Here is a 22,419-nt window from a genome sequence, read left to right as displayed (position 1 = left end):
AAATAAATTGCCTAAGGCAAAATGTGGACTTAAATTCTAATCTAGGCATCAACAATATATATTACGATTTCAAATATCTATGAAAGTTTCTATGAGAGAGCCTAAACTAATATTGTTTTGCTTATACTCCCTCTAACCAGAATGGGAGAATGTTTTAAACCAATATTGTTCAGCTAATCAAAGTAGACAACAAGGCAGTTGCATTTTATTAACTCTCCTTCCAATGGACAAACCTCTTTCTTTATCAATGGCAATCCATTAAAATTTTAACTACCATGAATAAGTGTACCAATTTCCAATCTCAATTACCTCACTATGTCAATCCAAACTCACTCACTCAGAGATTATTGAATAATAGTTTGAGATTGTTGGTGAGTTTGTGACATAATAGTATGGTCAATAATACCTATAAATCGTATGGAGCAAAAATGTGTATTTATCCTCGAAGACACCTTAGAAACTCTTAATCACTTAATTTGCAAAGGATTATAGCTTGATAAGGGCTCCCTTGTTTCTTCCTTGAATAAGTCTCACTATAACCTTATCTAACTAAATTATTTGCTCTCCTAACCACTTCTGCAATATAGAAAACCACTCTAAATTATGATAATGCAATAAGCCTCTAAAATCTATGAATATGACTTAGACAAGTAAAAGATACTAACAATCATTATTAGCAAATCCTTATTAACCATTCCATAATTTCATCTAAATTTTAATTCTACGAGTATGTCCAGATCAACTTAAACAAGGAAGAGAAAGGAAAATCAAAACATGCTTTGGATAGGAGAACAAAAATAAATAGTTCCCAAATCACTTCAATAGACAAGCAATCTTCTAGCTTAATTTCATTAAAGATACATCAACTACCTCATCCATGGATTATGAACCAACCAATTTAAAGATTTAATAAATAAATTTCAAAATACACAACTCAAAGGCAAACAAATAACTATCCTTAAGAAATTTGAGGTTAGATCTAAGACTCCTAGATTTTGACTAGTTATTATTATATGAAGACTAACATTTACATGTGACCTTAGAGTTATTTTGACATTGCAGTGAACCAAGGACTCAAATTTCACAAATGAAACTTGGTCAAACTCAAAATAAGGCTCAGAAAAGGGTATCCAATAAATTGTGGATACAAATCAGGATTCTTTTGATTCCACGGCAAAATTTGAACTAAAGGATCTTTTAATAGAATAAACTAATTTGTAAGGGACAAAACGACTTCCAAAGACCCCAACTGTGTTAGGGGCACATGTATACAGTCTCAAAATAATCAAAAAGACTTTACGATGGATAGATGCCTACTATGGAACTAAATGGAAAAAAAGAAATGTCATTCACTAAGATCTAAAAAATTAGGATATGACCCTTTTATTTTTGTACTCGTATAGAACTTATGTCCCAAGCAAGACTAGAGGTTTTCTTCTTCGTTCTTTCCTACCAGTGCCCATTTGAATCAAGACTTTGTAATTTTTATTCATTGATAAAATTCATATGGCCTCGGCCTTTTACTAATATATAAATAATTAGTATCTTATTTATAACATTAAAAAAAAATTTGTATTAATATATTAAACAACATTTGATTTAATGATAAAGTTCATGTACACACCTAAATAATGTGAATTCAAGTCTTCTTCAATACCAAAACTTAAAAAATCAATTAAAAATATGTAATATATCAATCAAACTATTCATTAAAAAAATTATAGTTAAAACTATTCATAAATTAAATTAAAAATTATTTTTAAACTCAAATTAATTGTTAAAACATATTTTTCTTTATAATTCATTTTACCTTGACTTTAACAAGGATGCAATGTATCTAGCTCCTACCAAAAGTAGTTTAGTAGTTTTGATTTGTGTTGCGGATAGTAGTTTTGATTTTTGTTGAGTTTAATATAAAGAAATAATATTATTGGAAAGTGTTGTTTAATAATTAAAACAAATGTTAAAGATTTGTTTAGAAAAAAAATGTTTTTAGAAAGTCTCTAAAATAATTTGTTGTATTTTGTGTAAAAAAAATACAAGCCTTATTGTAGCACAAAACAACCAATTAAATTGTCCATACATATATTTTCGTAAATTGTTTGAAATATAATATATATTAAAACTTTATAGTTGCAAATTAATTGAATAATAAATTGTTCTAATTAGATAAACAAATAAAGGAAAAAGTTACACTTCCTACTGTAGCACAAAACCACCACTCAAATTGTAAATAAATATATTGTGTTGAATTATTTTTAATACAATAAATATGATAACTTTATAGTTCAAAAAGTAATTGAATACTAAAGTGTTCTAATTGGACAAACAAATTAAAAAGTAAAAGTGCATTATAGCAGGAGCTAATAAGAAGATTAATTTTAATTGTTTTATTATTTAGTCAAACCAAAAGAAATGCTACAATAATCCCCACAACAATCAAATCATTTCCCATAAATCAAATTTAAATCTAAAGGTTGAAATTACAAAATTTGTTTGATCAGTAACAAGTTTTGTTAAATATATGAATTGTTTTGTTTAAATATATGAATCGTTTTGTTAAATATATTTGATTCAGAGATATTTACTTATATATGATGTGTATAAATAACACCATAATGAAATAATAAACATAAAATCACCAAGCATATAACCAAATTGTATTCAATAATAGATGTCTTGATGTCTTAACAATTTTATTTCAAAAGATGTTCAAGGTGCAATGGTTTTGTTGATATATTTGTTTGACTTATACACGGACAAAATTTGCTTAACAAGGATGTACAAAATCAGCTAGGTTGTTGTAATTTTGCATTTGCAAGTTTAAGTTGGGCCTTGGAGGGTTGTTTTGAAAAAAAAAGTTAGCTAACTACCATTTGCTTCTGTTTCTCTCCTGATCTTTTCTTATTTCATTCCAACTGTAAAATTTGTCATTTTTGTTTTATGAAAGACCCGTAGGTTTACCAAATTTGTTTGTAGGGGAGTTAGTAACATGTATTAGTTAATGTGTAGTCAAGAAGCATACATAAATGTTTGAACTGCAAATTTTTACCAAAGGCCTAGTTGGAATAACCTTTCTACCTATTGTGTAGGAGAGGTAAAATTTGTCCTAGGCACTCTGCAATTTTGGCACAACATGTAGTTTGACATTAATATTTATTTTAGATGGTGATACCTATCAAATGTAAAAGTTGGGTACAGTATCTTGTAGGTCTACCAAACATAATAGTTTACAATGGAAAACACATTCCTACCTGCAAACTGAGGCATTTACACTAGAGATTATCTTTCATCTTCCCACTCTTTAGCAATCATATGAGATCATCAAGGCCACTATCATCTTCCCACTCTTCAGTAGTCCTATGAGATCATCAAGGCGGCTATCCACCAAGTAGTTCTTTAAAAAGTTCATAATGAATGAAAGCACAATGCCTTTATCGACAAGATTGTCCTCAAGAAGAGGTACTTCTCAAGAAAACATATGAATTTTGAAACTAACCTCTCATATAAACAAATTAGTACTTTTTCTACTTTATTATACTATATTTTACTATCTATTTATTTTCTAATTTCAATATTATAAAAATATAAATATAAAGAATTACTTCTACAATTTTTAATAAATTTATGTAGTCACAAACAAATAAGTACTTGATTATCAATGGTTCTATCCATTATATACTTCTCCATGACTTGGATCTTTTCACTCAAGCAATGAAACTTTTAACTAATACCAATTGTTGGAATGTATAGACGGATAGAATGTTGAGAAGGGGGTGAACCATTATCTTCATAATTTTACCTTTTAACAATCTTAATAAATTTATTTCTTCCTCTATCACTCAGTAGATACTAAACACATACCATATTACTTGAAAATGAAAAGTAACATTACTTATTTAAATATTTAGGTTTCTATTATTATTTCTTATGGCATGATTTGATCAATTTAAAGCTCTAAAATGTTAGAATTAGATAGAATAGAGTAGAATATGACCTCCTTTGGATTTTCCTTATTGTTCCCTCTCATTCTAGTTGTAGCTATATTTGTTTCATTCACCAAAATCAAAATTTTAAAACAATTCATTGTGGTTCTACATTTGTTAAATAAAATAAAAAATCAAGCAAAGGTAGATGGTGAGAAACATAAGATATTAAAAAGAAATTAACATCGATAGGGATTATCAAGTAGTACTTTAGAGAAATGACTTTTTAGAATAAGGTAATCCTTTAAATAATTTTATTTCTCCCACAAAAAAATTCAAAGGCTAACATAGATCCAAAAAACTTCTATTATTTGTAGGAGACAAATTGCATTGGTTGAGGGCTTCTTTTACCGTGTTCTTTATTTCTTAATGGAGACTGAGAAGCCTATGAAGTGAAATTATTTTTCTCACATCATTTATTCAAAGATTAAAGTGTTGACAAACCTTATGAGCTACAACATTGATTGGAAAACCATTAGCATTTATTTTTAATAATTTTTCAAATTTGTAAGGTGAAATACCTAAATGAGGCTTTGGGGAGCACTCTCTACAAATATTGACTGGAAAACCATCAGCATTTATTTTTAATAATTTATGAGATTTGTAAGGTGAAATACCTAAATGAGGCTTTGGGGAGCACTCCCTACAAACATTGATTGGAAATCCATCAACATTTATTTTTAATAATTTTTGAAATTTGTAAGGTGAAATATCTAAATGAGGCTTTGGGGAGCACTCCCTACAAACATTGATTGGAAATCCATTAACATTTTTTTTTAATTTCTAAGGTGAAATACCTAAATGAGGCTTTGGGGGGCACTCTCTACAAACATTGATTGGAAAACCATCAACATTTATTTTTAATAATTTCTTAGATTTGTAAGGTGAAATACCTAAACGAAGCTTAGGGGTGCACTCTCTACAATGTTGTTTGTAGAGAAACTATTCTATCTTCTTCAAAGACTCTACAATCTACATAGCTCTATTAAAGCTTAACTAGAATGTAAGCATGGAAAATTCCAGTCTATAAATTATTTTAAAATATCAAACAAGGAATATTAAGTTAAAGCATTACTTTCAAAAGCTACTAAATTACTATAATTGTAAGTAACATGGATTTTGGACTATCCTATTCTATTAATTTGGAGAAGGTTTTATCAAATTCAACCATTTTTCTTTGCCGACCATCAATCTAACCGATTTTAAGATAAGAAAATTAAATATCAATAAGCCTTACCTGATCAATGTATTGAATGCATCTGATGCTTTGCCATATTTTCGTTCTATTGTACATATGGAAACTAGCACTTCTAAAATTTATTTATCGTACTCAAGAAGAATCCTTAATATGTGCTCAAACTAGAAGATAGAGTTTAAGAGTATTTATTTAATCTCATTGTCTCAATAATCAATCTGATCAATGATTCGACATATATCTCTTTCCCACTGAAGAAATGAAAGAAATACCTAAGTCTATGCAAGAGAAAAAAGTAAATAAAAATCACATAGAAAACTAATAAAAATTTGAAATAGTTTTGTCACATCTCGTCTTGCAACCTTCATTTGTTTTACCTATGTGGCAATTGTGTGGCAACCTTGTGGATTACATCTTGGTCAAACCTTGTTTTGAACTTGGATTAAATTAACTAATGCAATTAAATGGATAAATAATGCATTGGATAGTTTTGTACCTCATTTTAATGTTAAAGATGATTATATTATAAAATTATTATAATGTTGGATTTCATGATGATGTTATGATGTTATGTGTTAATTTACATGATAATGTTGCATTGTGGATATTGACGCATGGGTTAATACGTTGATGTTATGATGTTATGATGTTGATTTAGTCATTTTTCTTGATGGATATTGATTAATACCTAGTTGCGAGTGTTTGAGTGATTGCAGGTTGTCCAAGGTGAGGGTGTGGTTGAGGCAGAGAGGGCTAGCATTTCGAAAGGGGATAGATAATAATCCATGTAACATTTCACACACCACTTAGTCAAGTGTGAATTAATATTTGATGCATTCGATATTTTCCTAAACTCCTAAATGGTAATAAGATAATGAAATGTAGTTCAATGACATGAATATGGTTCTAATTCTAAAAGAAAACTATTGCGCCTTATAGTTTTATGTTTTAGATAAGACAAGATAATATTATTAATGTCCAACAAAAAACCACAACAAGGGTTTATGGGACTAGAAGCTTACACCAAGAAATTAGCAGGCAAACGGAGCACCAAATAGTGTCCACAAAAGAACAAGTACAACAAAAGAAGAAAGCAGGAGACATCATGGAAAAGATTAGGTATCAGTCCTCACAAGGAAAATGTCCAACAACGATTTCTTAGTGCGGCTACCAAAGGCCCTATGATGAAGCTGAGTGCTACGAGAGGAGTGTCACTAGCGAAAAGGTCCCTTGTAGGGTCTCACAGATCTGGAATGACCTGTATTAGGGAAACTATACGGGCACTTCACACCCCATACTGAAGTTGAGGATGAGAAGAAGGTCGCAATAAGCTATGTTTGGGCCTAACTCCTGGGAAATGAAAGCTGTAAATTATGATCACAAAGTTGTAAGGACTCACAGAGATAGAGCGCAATGCAACGCTAATTAGTGTACTTGAAAAAATCTGAGAGGGATCTACAATCTCTAAACAAACAGTAAAATCTCTATCTAATCTCGTAGTATATGGGGCATTTGAAAAGAAAATGAGTCTCAGATTCTGCCTCTGGTAAGGTACAAAGTGTGCACACCTTATCCTCTAGCAATATGGTGATCAGCCTGGATCCAGAGTCTGTGCGAGCCCACCTTGAAAGAGCCAAGGGAGATACATAGGGCATGTGTCCAGTATTTGTGTAAGTACTCAAGGCGAACAATAATCCCATCCCGAATATCTAAGAAGTGTTCAACGCAGAAAGCCATCCTTGGACATAGTCCCCATGGATGATCCACCCAGGTCCGTATGATATATTGCCTGTAGATGTCAAGTCTAACATGCCCATTCAACTCCTACCGAGAGGGGAGTAGATGAGCAAGAGTGTCTAATGAGAACTAGTATGGAGGGTGATGGTCGATGTCGATCCCAACTGAACTCAGCAAGATAGTAGCTTAAGCATACCAACAGGGGGCTCTAGTAGCTGGATCAAAGTCTACAATAGCAACTAAAGAGCAGTAGGCTAAGTAAGGGTATCTGTGTTGGCCTTCAATCGAGTCTGCAAAACCATGAAGACGATGGAGAAACTAGATGAGGTCAAAAATGGATACAAGCCTGAATGGGTGAGCTCCAAACTCAGCCAAAATAATATTGTGGGGGGTAGATCTATGACATCTGATAATCTGACAGAGGAGAAGAGTTTGGGTATGCTCAATCATGGCCCAATTTGAGTCTAAAAGGGAAGGACCCCAAACCACAGCACCATAGAGCACTGTGGGTCTTAATAAGGAATCCAGAATGGATAGCTTAGATGATGTGTCCTAAAAGTGGTGTCTAAAGCATTATCTCTCGAGCATGGCAAGCGAACCCAACCCTTTACTGATCCAAAGTTGAATGGTTGATATCAAGACGAAACAAGATCTAGAAAACTTAACCCTAAGGTATGTGTAAGATAATGTAATCTCAACTTCCCGACCCCGGAAGTGAAAATGGAGATGTGAGGTCTTCAAACCATTGAAGACCATAACACAAGTCTTCTCAAGGTTCACGACCACTTGTCTCATGACACAAAAAGATGCAAGTCTATCCAAAATCCTCTGAAGACCCTCAGGAGAAGAAGTAAGAAGAACCACATCATCAACAAAGAGAAGGATGGAGATCAATACCTAGTGTACATGAAAACCATCACCTAGAAGCAAGGAGTCACTGAGAAAAGCCTCGAGCTCATCAATGTAGATCTCGGACAAGGTGGGTAAGAGAGGACAACCCTACTTCACCCCAATGGTGCCCTGGATAGGGTCGGAGAGACCCTCTGTGGTCCTGAGTCTACCAATCACTGTTTCATATAACCTCATGATAGTTATCAATAAGATCTCAAAAATACCAATATCTCTCAGTCTCTTAAAAAGGGTCGCTCTAGGGATGGAATCAAAAGCCTTACGCAAATCCACAAAACAACAATAGACTTTCTTCAAGTGGTGTCGAGCCTCCTCAATAATAGCCCGTAGTGTAAATATATGATCCATGGTCTAGTAGTTTTCCCTAAATCCTGCTTGACCCTTTTCCCTTCAATTCCTCCTATTGAGCTCACTGGATAAAATAGTATTCAATTTTCTAGCATAAAGTTTGGCAAATGTATACCCAATCATGATGGTCCTATAGTTTTTGAGATCATAGATCAGCCCAGACTTATGGGTCAAGTGAACAATGTGTCTCGACCAAGAGTCCAAAAAACCAAAACAAACCACTCTATTAAAGAGTGTAGAGAGATAAGGGCCCAGGATCGTGGTGCTGAGCTTGAAGAGCTCAGCCTAAAAACCCTCCTCATCAGTTGCCCTACTGCATCTCATAAGTCTGATGGCCTTGTAAATAATAGAGGTGGAGAATAACTAACAATGGGGGAGTGGACTGAGAAGGGGAGCGAGCTGATCTGGGATATCATACAATGTGGAGACATGAGAAGCAAGGAGGTGAAGGTCGGGGCTGCACTGTGGTTGGCTACATCAGGGGAACATGATGCGCCAAAACAATTTGGGATACTGAATAAGCGTGTCATAGAGGGATCTACCCTGTAAAGCAATAAATAATCACTTCTTATGGTGAAGAAAGCGTTTGTAGGAGAGTCATAAATTGGTGAAAGCAGGGGAATGAGTATCAAAAGCCAAGTGTAAGGAGCAGTGGAAGGTTTTACAAGCATCATCAAACCACTGGTTCATGGGACAAGAATTCTGTCGAATAGATCTAGGAGTGCTGAGAATGGAGCGGTGAGGGATAAAGATGAACCAACTCTGAAATCGCGGTAGCTAGTGAATGAAACATGGTGAACACCTAACTGTGATCTATGAAGCTAGCAGGGCAGAGGAATCTTCTCAAATGGAAAATGAAGAGGTATTGATCACTATCCTCAAAACAGAAATAGGTAAGGGGGTGGTAGAGGGTGGGAAGAAACACGAACTGAAAGGCTAAGGAGGGCATGATCCACAATCTTAACTAATTCAATTAATAGCTATGATTTTTTCTTTTTCTTCTCAAAGAGGGGTAAACACTTTGACCTGGAGCTATGAACCAATGAGGCCACAAACAGGGGACCTCATCCCCATTAGATTTGAACCTTGATGGCAAGGATAACAACTCAACGACTTAACCATCACAACATGCCGTGCTATTAGCTAATAGTTGTGCTTTTAAATGAGATTGGTTTTGATATTATCAAAGATGGTCATCATTTATTTTTCTATATTCATGAGTAGTTTAAATGCCCATTTCCCACCAAGTACGAGGTAGTTTTTTATCCACAACTGAGGGCATAATGGAAGTAGTAATTATAAAAAGGAAGGGAGGAGGAATCAGTTTGGGGAGTAGTGGCGACTAGGTGCTAGAGAAGGTAGCGCTCGCATTGGGGAAATTGAAGGAGGAGAGCATTTTCTAGGTTCCTCTACTGCTGCAATTTGTCTAAACCAATATTCTTCATGTTTTTCTTAGTCTAAATTGGACAGATTGATGGAAACAAATTTTGTAACTATGTTTGTTTGTGTTTTAATACTCTCTATTTGTGAAGGGCATAAAGATTGGTATTTAAGTTTTTAAATTAGAATACACAAAATTTAGTACTGGTTGTTCAGTAGGGTTACATTTTCAATTTAAAGGGTTATGCTTTGTTTTCTTTTCCTAAATCTGATGAACTTCTTAGGGTGAGATTTTTCAAAGGTACCCATGTACAGGTTTATGGTCAAAATCTTCATTGAAATGCCATTTATTTATTTGAGAATTATGAATCAATCCTTTTGTTTATATACATTGAAAATCTTCCTATGTGCCATCTTGATCTATCTAGGTATGTCGTGACCAAGAGAGGGATTTTGTGTGTGGTGCAACTAATGTTATTTTATGTCAGTTTTAGTGAGGAATATATCTCAACAAATGTGAGTTTCTAAGAAGAATAAGTTTGGTTGTAATAGGAGCCACGAGTTGGTAGCTGTCGCAAAATCTTCTGCTAAAGTTTTGCTCTCTTTTTTTTGCTAAGAAAAATGCTAGTTTTTCATACTATGGTTTTAATATTGTTTCAGACTCAGTGGATGTTCTTAACTTCTCTATCCATTTCGTGGTAGTAGGAAAGTGTTATAGCATGCAGATTTTAGTTAAGAATTGTTGGTTGATTCTTTCGTTACACTAATTCTAGCTATGAGCCTCAAATTTTCCGGAGTGAATAGCACAGCTGCCTGCTTCAAATCTTTTTAAAAAATCTACTTGTATTCATAACATAACCTATGGGCAACCCTCATACCTAAGGTTTAGACTCTTTGGAGGTGTGAATTTCTTTTAAGGCCTTAGGCTACGTTTGTGCTCGTAGTTTTCTTTTATCTCCAACTCTCCTCCTTATCTTAGCTAAGTATTGCAGTAGGAAAATAAAGTATTGCACAACCAACTTGTCGACTCGAAAACTAGCATCATTGAGAGTTAAATAAAAGCCTTTACACATGTTTTGTTTTATTAATAAGTTGTGTGAGCTTAAACAGAGAAATCTCAAACCAACACCAACAAGTAGGCAACAGAAGTTGGGTTGTACGTTAGTTCCCAAGTCTTGAGTTGAACATAATGAATATGACTACATGACAACAATGATGGACTCTATATACATATTGTAGAAGCAACCAAATTCTAAACATATAAAACAACGAAATTGTAGCATTAGTTCATTTGTGGTCTTCTTAAACCTCTAGAAATGCAATGAGTCCATAGTATTTATAGTGATTCAAAGACTTAGCTGGGAAAATAACCCACCTTACTATGTTTAAAGGTAATGTTAGTATAAAATGTTAGAGGTTGTAACACATTTGCCAACTTAAGATGTAAGAGCATGAAGTTATACAACATAGTGCTCTTTTATTTTGGTCCTTCCTATGGCAACTTTTGTATATTGTGAACATGAATGTCTATGAAATTAGATATATTTTACCTTACAGTTGGTTACTTTCAGATGAGAATCAACAAAATCCTCTTTGTGATGACATTAAAGCCTGCTAATAAGCCATAGAATCTAATTAAATTGGTATTTTCTTAGGTTGTTGCTCATGAACAGATGTGTTGTTGGGTAGGAAGTTGAGTCTTCAATTCAACAAATTTACTTAAACTTCTAAGTTTAGATTTAACTCCTGTGAAGTAATCTTAAGGAGGAAATGTTGGTAAGACTATTATATTTTACAAACATTGAGTGATGTTGAATATCAGTAGATAACTAAGAAATAATCTATGAATTTGTTAATTCCTAAGTGTGATTGTTATATCATCTGTATGGTTGGGTGTAATGTGGCATTAGGGAGGGTGGGAACAAATGCATTATGTTTTGCTTCTTTCAGCCTGTCATATTTCTGAAAAGTAGGATTCATGATGTTTTGTCTCTTCTTTTCAGTAATGTTGATGAATTGAGTGCTTGGCTAGGCCATTTTATTACTGCATTTAAGTATGTTGTTTTCTAACATTAGCATATCTGTGTGACTATGCTTATTTCTATTTTTGTATATGTGTAGATATGCATAGAATTAATAAATGTACATGTGGGTAGATATGTTACAGTTTTTCTTTCACTGCATGTGGGTAGATGTGTACTATTCTTTTCTTTTCCCTGCCACATTCCATGATTATGCTACTAGGCACATGGTTGTAAGTAGTATGTTTCACCACTGCACCAAATCCATCAACTCCATCTCGTTCCAGGAAGCTAGACTTCTTGTGCCAAGGTCAAGGTATTCTTCATGTCAGGAAGAATCCCGAGGGAGTAATCACTTTGTGGTTGGCGAAGAAAAAGCACCTAGGCCACACTCTCGTCTCAGTTAGCAGATGGACAATGTCCGTGAGCTTTGGAGACCAGATACACTTCAAGATATCTATCAAGTTTCAGAATCAACCTTGGTCTTATATCTTCATCTTGGAAATGATGTACAGTATCATTCATTTGATGTAACCTTGATTCGGATATTGTAACTTTAAAATTTGGTGATGTAATATCATTCATGTATATGATGAGCATGTGATGTATATCCATTGTAATTTAGCACCATGGTTCACATGATGTAATGATTCTTTCATCAAATCAGCAACTTCATTTTTATGTTGAATTAATTGTTAACTAATTGTAATCTCATTTACGAACAACATTGTATTATGAGTTGTACTTCAAGATAATAGCTTGTTAACCTTGATTACTTTTAAAATACGAAGATGCTTGACTTTTTCTTATTTCAACATCGTATGATGTGGGGTTGTTATTTCGCATTTTTAGCATTTTTGTGTTATTTGGAAAATTTGTTGTAGGTTTGGTTCTTACAAGTTTGCTCTAGAAAATCCCTTGGGGCAAAGAGATCCTCCTCTCAGCAATTTACCCTCTCTACCCTCCATTTTACTTCAGAAGGTTTCCTATGGATATTTATGCGATAACATCAATACAATAATCTCATACAATATTAGTAGACCTATTTTCCTTGGCATTTCTCACAATCAAACAAGATCTACCAAAGTCATGCACAAGGTATGTCATGTTGGCATCAGAAAGCACAATGCTAGGTTTCAAATCACAATTCATAATTTGGAGGGGGCAATCATGGTGTAGATATTTTGTGCCATAGTCTACATCTATAGAAAATCCCATCTAGTGAGAGGATGTGGGTTTCAATGGTCATGACCTAATATTCCTACAAGCCATTCTGGCATTTGGACAATGGGTGTTGCATAAAGATATTTGGTCACCTTGTAGTCCATTTTTTCCAACCCCACTGTATCAACAAATAAATCGAGATCATTAGTGACATGGCAAGCATAAGATTTGGAATTTTAATCAAAGACAAGAACCATAAGTAGCTTAAGAAAATTATGCATATTTAACAATATTTGTTTTTAGGTTTTCATCAAGAGGATCAAGTAAGTCTCTCCATTTGTTAGCACCATGGAATTCAGTCCATCTGGCATGCTACATTCTGCTTTAGAGAATGGTCAAATCTACAAAACTTCCTCATCTAATCAAAACATACCAATCTTGTTTACTCATTTCACATCAAAGTTCACTTAAAGCCACAAATATTCAATTTAATTGTTAAATTTCTTAAGAATACAATCAATAGAAAAGAAAACAAAGCAAACAAAAGCAAAGAGATAAAAAGTCAAATATCTCAAGCTCTCCTACCTATCATCAAATACCAAAATCAACAAAGGGGAAAAGTTTGAATTCCACACCTCAATATATGAATCGAATCAGTAGAGGTACAACTGTTCGTTGTCTACAAGATCCAAGTCAACCAAATTTAGGAAGGGAAAACTAGAGAGCCACCGACAGTCAAACGGTATACCCTCCTACACAGTTTCATTGTCAAGTTGCAAAAAGTCAAGTGTCATGCACCAATTCAGGAAACAACTCTGTGGTACGGGGAGCAACTTATTGGTGGGGATGGTTGCAAGTAGCATTGTGGCAATACCCATGGCCAAAGGGCAATCTTTCCAAACCTATCCAACCATTCTGGGGGAGGATGGTGTGATAATTTCAATGACACTTCACCTAGTTAATAGTCAGATCGAAAAAATGAAATTGGGGTTTTCCACTTGTCGTGCATGCATGTGAAATGTGGATACATTGATAAGGCACATGTCACAATAAAATGCTCTATATTAAATTGGGGGTTTCCCACTTGTCACCAATGGATGTGAAATGTGGACAAATTGACAAGGCATGTCACTGTGTGTGGCCAACAATTACCACAACTCTAGAAGCTTAATTTTCAAAGAATTGTTTGAGCAGAAAAAAGATAAGATCACTGCGAAAAAATAGTTGAGCCAATTAAAAATTAAGAATGTTGCATGAGGAAATTCATTTTAATAGGAAGTGGTTATGAGACTTAATAGTACATATTAGACTATTATCTAGACTTCAACTATTGAAAAATATGCATTCGAAAACTTTAGTCTTCTACGGGGACTAACCAATAAAATGCAGAAAAAGGTATTTAAAAACTTCCAAACTCATGACATAATTATTAGTTCCTGCCTACGGCAGGTAACTTATGCTTTTGCTTAGTCCATTGTATTAATAGTTGCACCAATCAGATTTTAGATTTCATTCATAGAGTAATGTTTGCAAAAGGTTTTGTAATTTGCATGATTTTTTGAAATTGAAAAATACAATTTTTTGAAAACCTTATTGGCTCATGACGAAAAAGGCAATGAAAAAATTTAATTTCCTTCAACAAAAATACAACTATTTTTCCCAACACCTCTATTAATGCAAGCATTAATTGCAACTTTATCTTTTATTTTCTTGTGACAAGTAGATAAATTTTATTAAAAAATAATCATTTTCCTAACACCTCATGAATGCATTAATTTCAATTTTACCTTTTCCACATTTGTGACTAGCGGACAAACTTTTTTTTAAAAAGACAATCACTTTTAATTGATGTTTATTTTTGTAATTTGTAAAACGCTATTAAATATAGATATTTTAAATAAGTATAGGTATTTTAATCAAATATAGACATTTTAACTCTTAAATTGTCAATTTCCAAAATATATTTTTTATATAGCTTAATTTCATATTTATTTTAATTTTAATTTATATATAAGTTTAAATTAGAATTTAGTTTCTTTTATTTTGACATATCTAAACCAATGCTTTTAATAGATTTATTGTTTATTTTTTATTTTTATATATAAATTTTATTATATTGATATTTTCAATTTATACTTTAAAATACATAATACTAATTTTGTATCAATTTTAATAAAGTTCAAATTGTTTAACTTTGTATATTATCAACTTTATTTATGATAAGTGTGTTTGGTTTTTTTAAAGCATAAATGTTATTTTTAAATTAATTTATGTTTATTTATTTTTATGCATTAGATTTAAGCTTAAGAATATTGTCCACCTTCTTCAATTAGATGAATTTATCGCTTAAACAAGATATATCAAACAATTTCATCATTAAAATTAATCAATTTAACTCTTTTTTTAAAAAATTATATAATTTTATCTATATCTTATATATAATTAGTTCATAAATATCTTTGGTCTCATAAATGTTCTTTACGATGTCATCTAATTTTAATTTACCATGATACTATAATATTTATTTATATATTCTTTTACTATTTTAATTAATATATATCATTGCAGTTATATAATTTAATAATATACTGACTATACTCTGTAATTTAATTTAGCTTACCACTATAATATTCTATTTGTCATTACTATTTATTTGTTATTTTATTAAACTAAATACATTATATTTTAACCAAAACCTACTTCAATCAACCATAAAATCATGAAGGCAGGGACTTTGGCGCTTGCTCCCCTTGTTATAGTACCGTTGCTCTAAAGCACACAATAATTGGTATCGTATTTCCCCATAGCAAAACGGAACTTGAGGCGGCAAATGCTAACAGGAAATTGTGAAACAAAAGCCAAGCAAAAAGTCAAGGAAATGCTAACCTGGCGAAGACTCCATGCACGTGCGCATGCACGAGCACGAAGCCGACAAATGTGTGAGACTTCACGCGCGAACTCATCGCCCCGGGTTCGAAACCCCGCAAGAAACTCCAATCTGCTCTCTTGACGCGCAGGGGAAGGAGCCGTCACGCGCAACTCCACGTTAATCAACAGACTCCTCCTTTAAAACCCCAACCGAGAGTAAGCTTTCGATGCAAATTCCCTTTCTTCAAATCTCAAACAGATTTCAGATTTCAGATTTTTCAGGGTTTTAAAAATGTACAGATCGAGCAGCCTGAGTCGATCGCTCGACGGCTTCACAGCGTCGCCCCTTCCGATCAAGAAAAGCACAAGTACAGCGGGCTTCGATCTTTTGCCGAGGTATACGCAATTAACGGCTGAGGATCAGAAGAAGCAATCGAAGTTTAAGGCCGAGCATTCTGTGCATTTTATCCCACTTGTGCTTATTCTCTGCGCATTGGTACTCTGGTTTTCAGGTCAGTTGATCTGCTTCAAAGATTTTTAGTTTTGAAGTAATTACATCGGGTTTTAATTTATGTCAGACAACTTGTTAAATGATTTTGAAACGCCGGTGTTTGATGTTCTCAATAGCTAGGATCGGAGCTTTGTTAAAGATTTCTGAAAATAGCAATTTTTTCAAATTACAGATTTTTTTAAAGGCCTGATTTATTTGTAATCAACTTCCTCTAACACATGGTTTATTAAAGATTTAGATGGCTTTAGATCTGTCATATAGAACATTCGTGAATCACTACTCTTCAAAAATATAGGTCAATGAATACGAATCAGTGGGTTTGATTCGACTACATAGTCAAATCTTATAACAATATCATAAGCTGACTTGCAGTAAAAAATAATTCTTACTTCTCTACTGATGGACTAGAGGACTCTATATTAAATGGTCATAAGTCTCAACACTTGTTCAAAGTTTTGTAAATGGAATAGAAAGTTAAGTTTGTTTATATTAAATGAAATATTATGATTAAACATGCTTGAATTAGAATAGTACTGGGACGGATGACCTTCTAAAGAAATCCAGTCCAATACTTAACCTCTGTAAACATCACCATTGTAAACATCACCATTGATGCAATAGATACTAAGCAAAATGGTTCAATCTATTTGACTTTAAAACTACACAATCTAATCCTTATAGTAATATCATAATCAAAACCTTATGGTACAATACATAAATACAAGACAATTTACCATAAGCCTTGCTGTGTGGCAGTCTCAAATAAACAGTAGGTGCAATCCCCTTAAAACGATTTTTAACCGCAATTCAAACCGTGTGCAAGTTGGGAGCCTATCATTTCACGTACACAGATGTACATACATGTCTCACTGATTTTATTTGGACCAAAGACAAATTTATAAATCATTTACGCTCTTCTGTGTAAGGTAGTAATACAAGGGAACTGGAAGGAGATAACTGATGTTCATGTTTTGGTAGCTGAAAATCTTATACCCTTCATAGCAACGATCACATATCCTTTAACATAAAGCCTATACATTATCCATTTCAGCTGGCCGCTCCAATTTTACAATTAATCTACATATAAGATACTAAATAGTTGCTCTACTTTTAATTCACGAAAATCGTTCTAAATGATTGAACCATTTGCTGTTCCATAGGGTTGTATAATAAACAGTTACTTTGATGATATTTAGTAGGGTAGAAAATCAAATAATTGAGCATAAAGTCTTTCGAATTTTATGTGAAAATTTCAAATCACTCATAATTTTAAACAACAGTTTAGTCTCTTTCTTATAACTAAGGTTTCAGATCTATATCATCAAATATGATGCCACTTTAGCATATTTATTATAAAACTGTCTGAAACAGCCAAGAAAAGAGTGGCACTAACGTCTGTGCACAAATTCACATTTTATTGATGTACTGATGTGTCATCACATAATTTGTTGCTTTTTAGAACTGGAAGATGCATTTCATTCAATAATGGTAATCATCATCAGCTACAACTTCAAGACCACAATCAATATTATAAAAAATATTAGACATTAAATAAACAAGTATTATGACCACTATTGGAATGCATTCAACCAATAAGTCCTCTCTCCTAACTCTGATTTTTAAGTTGAATGATAAATATTAAGAGTTTCTTGTCAATTTGCAATAGCTTGTGATACTTGGATTCAATGTTGCATGTGTTTTTCTAATAACTTGCATTTCTCTTCCTTTTCAAATATAATTATTTTGTAATTATTCTCTATAATCTACATTTATCACATTGAATACACATGGACCATTGTTCAACTCTAATCTAGATAAAATAGACATGCAGAATGTTCTATAAAGTGAGTACACATTAATTAGAAGTTTGATCAATTACCATGCTAGAAAATCAATCACTACTTCAGCACAAACTTCTTGTTCTCTTGAAGAATTAGTTTGCAAGTACTTTTCTAAAAAATTGCTAAAGTTACTGTAAATTAAATCAAATGTAAAGCCCTTGAATGAGTGGGTGTTGGCAATATAGTCTGTCTTATTGACAATGTACACTAAAGACTATTATAAGCCCAATTTCTCTTGCTTTGATATTATTGTACATCACTTAGTACCCTTGCGTGTGTTAATTTTGTTTTGATAATTTTCATAATTCATAAATTTTTATATGTAATAGTTTTTGGTTTAGATTGTGTGTATATATTTACATTAATAATTCAGATCACACTCTGCAATCCAATCCATCATCAGAATGTATGAAAGCATGAGATATACAAAAGAGAGAAACGATTCACTTTGTATATTATCATCAGTTCTCTCATAGAATTTGACATGTATTTTCACTCTGTACATTATTATCTGTTCTCTCATAAAATTTGACGTGTATTTCCTCTCCATTTTGTGCATGAAGTTCACTTGGGATTATATTTTGCAAGCAACCCTCTTTATTCTAATAATATGTACGACGATGTTGTTACTCTTTCTAGATGTAGCTCACCTTCATAGTACTCTTCTGTGTTGATTTCTAGATGTAGATCACCTTCATAGTACTCACTTCTATGTTAATTTCAGCCCCTTCCACCATATTCTTGTTATTTTATGTCTCAGTCCATGGTTGTAAAGCAACACTCTTCTATGCTAAAGTTTACTATAAAAAAATCTGCGTTTATTTATTTATTTTTAGACCTAACATTTCTCTTTTTTTTGGTTTAGGTGGAGCGCCACATGGTGATTTTGCTCTAGTCAAGCATCATGAAACCATGAGTAAGATCAAAAGTTCAAACATCGGTGATGTTTTGGAAGAAACGAAACCATCGATTGCGGGCGGTTCTCCGAATCTCAAAGAATTGAATAATGTTAGCATGAGTCGGGAAAGGATCTAGGATAGTCAATAATATAGAAGAGAGTTATTCATCTTTGACATACAATAATTATTAATAACCCTTGTAAGCTTATGGGAATTCTTAGGCCGCAAGAACTCCGTGAAGCATAAATTGGAGAAAAACTTATTTCATTTTACTACTATAAACGAAGGATAGACGTATCCTTTCTAAGAGCATACTTTCAAATAACACTCGGTCTGAGGCAAACACTCGGATTTGTTGTGGCTTGTATAATATAACTTTTAAGGATAATTCCTCAAAAAGAAGATGAATATTGAGCACTAAGTTTTCATTAAAACTCAGATTTATTTACTAGCTGTGTAGCATTGAAGATATTGGCATGTGAGAACTAAGAAATCATTACAGGCTAACTATCAAGGGCTGCCTCTAAAACTTATGTTAGTCCTTTTTATATCAATATAAATAATACTACACGTATTTCAAAAAGGCATTGTAATCATTTAAATGTAGTCTTCTACCAATTAATAATTTATATATCATCTCACCAAGAAGCCTAAAATTTATCAACTCTGATCATGTATGCTCGATGGTGGGTGATTGTTCTAAAACATTTGGCCGGACAGATACTACTTATTAGACTTTAACGACAAGAAAATTGAATGCCCTGGAAGAATTGCATGAAAATTTATTGTGCCATTGTTAATATATAAGGAGACATTGCCTTGTTTGATGGGAGTGGAGTCTAGACGACTATCATTTCATTTTCCTAGTATTCTGTGGAACAAAAAGAAATTGAAACGCATCCAAAGGCAAAATTCACAAAAGTCGAGAGCAGTTCACTCCCAAAAAAATACTAAGCATCGCATATTTTCACAGTTCTATTGCTTTCTCAAACTGAAATTGCATAAAATAATTTATGCTTGAAAAAAAACATTAGCATCGTCAGATTCCTCAGAATGGTAGTCCAAATACGCGTTAAAAGCAATAAGGAAGATGAACAGAATATGATAAATATTCCAAGACTCAATAATAGCAAATATATTTTCATTTTACTTAAAAGGCCATCTGATTCATTTATGATTACTAGTGGAAATCATCTTCCTTTGAGAAAAGCATTAGTTTGATGATTATCAAGATTCCTTAAACAAATAAAGATGTGAGACAAGTGATGACTTTCTAAGTAACGGTGAATTTTTCAGACAGGACATGCAACCATCAGACTCATGTTCTGTTTGTAACAATGCCTACAATTGGTTCACATTGTTAGGGAATTGCATAGCTGTAGATTTTACTTGTGCTACAGAGGGAACATGGTTGCACATAGGGTGTGGGCATTGCTTTCTTTGTACTACTCACTGTAGATTGTAGGAAATACCATTAATTCTCCGCTTATACAAAGCTATGCACCTCCTATAATTTTTCACCGTACCCTCAACAAAAAACGCTTCAGACACACAGAAAAGGGTGCAAAACATGCCCCTGCCATCACCTACACCCAGAGAAATAGATAAAATCTTTTCTTATTAACTAAACAATTTTGTTCTACTCGGTTGTGATTCCTTTATAGACCCTGAACCAGAATCTGTAGTTTACAATTTTCATAAACTGTTTAAAGAAAACTTGGGCAAATCCACTCGGCTATTAGCTGCTATAACCCTATTATGCACTTTATTTTAAGTTCAAGTCTTGACCTTTCCAAATGCGAATCCTTAATGATGTTAGATCTCATGACAGGTGAAAGCTATATGCATGTAGAAAATTGAAAAACAGTACATACAGTTTATTTCTGGTTGCTGGAAAAGAATTCTTATGATAGAAAAACAAGATTCAACCTTTCTGAATTATTTCAATGGATTTCTTATTCATGCTACGAGGGAAGTTGTATGACAATTTTTGACATAATTTTGGATGATTGTTATTTACTGATACTAGCATCTTGTGAAGAAAACCACATGGTTGTTTTCTCTGTCAGCTCCTACATTGTCTGTAAGGACTCGACATGAACAAATGCTGACGGCAAATAAGGCATCAGTATATCTACTATTGTGTGTTGGCTTCCATTCTTAACTTTTCATGCAAATTGTTTTAATAAGTTGGTTATTCGAGTAAAACTGGAAATTATGTAACTATTGGAACTGGTAGATACACAAATTAATACATATGCACATTAATATATAGAGTACCAATGATAGCAGTGAAATTTTGTTAATTTGTGTGACTCAATTTTAAATTCAGCACTATTGTTATGTAACAAGGCTCTATGATGTATACAATTGAATGGCTTATCATCTAAGTTGCCAGCATGGGTACAGGTATGCTGGTAAATGCAATGTTTTATTTAGCACAAATAAAATAATTTACAAAATTGTAAAACTAAATATTTTTGATAGAATAATACTTCCATCATTGATCAATACCAAATGCCAAAATGGTAATGAAATGATAAATATTAAAATTTCAATTGATAGTTAAATATTTAATATTAATTAAACTTATAATATGACAAGTGATCCCAATAATAAGTAGTGGATTGGGAGTGGAGAACCTCATGGGTTTGAGGGCGAAATAATACTTTTAGTGGCATCTTAGGGATTTTGGATGCAAAAAAGAGTCAAAGAATGTCTTTATTGTTAAGTTTCTGGCACACCACCTTTCAGTATGTTCAGCATGTACTCTTGGCATACCCAAAGACCCAGATTCATACCCAGGGTGTACCCAAGCATACCCCCAAATGAACCCAGTGTAGGTTCAGAGGACCAAATGTGCAGCATGCCTTGCCAACTTAGTTTATCAATATGTTCCACAAGCACACATCCCTGTCCCCCATTGCATTTCCAAGATGGAAAGACGAGGAAAACTGCAGATGTCCATTTTCTATAAATGTTCAAACCTTCCCAAAATGGTATAGAACATTAAGAAACATTTGAGACATCAGTCCCAGCATGGCCAGAAATGTGTCTAAGGCATCCCATCGATTGTCTTGGGCACTTCTAGGCATTTTCAAACTATAGCTCCCAAACTCGAACTTGGCAAGGCTTACCTGACTTGAATCTTGGTAAAACACAACAAGGACTCAGCAAAAACTAGCTTTCCGAGGAGTCTTGCCTAAGCCAAGTTTGTAGAGTCCCGACTCTTGGGCCCTTGGGAGTTGATTGAGGCCACTCAATTTGGAATTTGCCAAGACTTGAGTCTTTGGGAGTTTGAAAACTATGCTTCAAACAAGCACAACAATTTTGCATGTTCTAAAACAAAAAAATGAATTAATGAAAAAACTAAAATTTTAAGTGGTATCTCGACGTGTACATTAGATGATGGCTGTCAATACTTCAATTCTCCAATCAACTCATATGCCTGTAGTTAATCAACATGTTTGTATTAACTTTGAACTAGTTTGTGTTGATTTGAAACTAGCCATGCAATTTTCCTACAGCAAAACATTATGCACGCATGATTGATGCTTTAG

General features: G+C 33.2%; 1 protein-coding gene across 1 annotated transcript; it reads left to right on the top strand.

Annotated features, from left to right (window-relative positions):
- The first annotated feature begins 15,623 nt into the window (after positions 1-15,623).
- LOC149546444 (uncharacterized) lies at positions 15,624-19,293 on the top strand. Its single transcript, XM_089791214.1, has 3 exons — positions 15,624-15,824; positions 15,891-16,120; positions 18,826-19,293. The coding sequence occupies exons 2-3, from the start codon at positions 15,901-15,903 to the stop codon at positions 18,993-18,995; spliced, it is 390 nt and encodes a 129-aa protein (XP_089647340.1). The 5' UTR covers positions 15,624-15,824; positions 15,891-15,900; the 3' UTR covers positions 18,996-19,293.
- The last annotated feature ends 3,126 nt before the right edge of the window (positions 19,294-22,419 follow it).

The sequence above is a fragment of the Cupressus sempervirens genome, chromosome 7 (genome assembly GCF_028749045.1).
Source record: "Cupressus sempervirens isolate cs-2001-9-10 chromosome 7, ASM2874904v1, whole genome shotgun sequence".
NCBI lineage: Eukaryota > Viridiplantae > Streptophyta > Pinopsida > Cupressales > Cupressaceae > Cupressus > Cupressus sempervirens.
This window is presented reverse-complemented; position numbering and strand designations above follow the sequence as displayed.

Coding starts and splice junctions, on each gene's coding strand:
- LOC149546444 (XM_089791214.1), top strand. CDS start 15,901: ATGTACAGATCGAGCAGCCTGAGTCGATCGCTCGACGGCTTCACAGCG. Junction 16,121..18,825: donor ATTGGTACTCTGGTTTTCAG/GTCAGTTGATCT, acceptor TTTTTGGTTTAG/GTGGAGCGCCACATGGTGAT.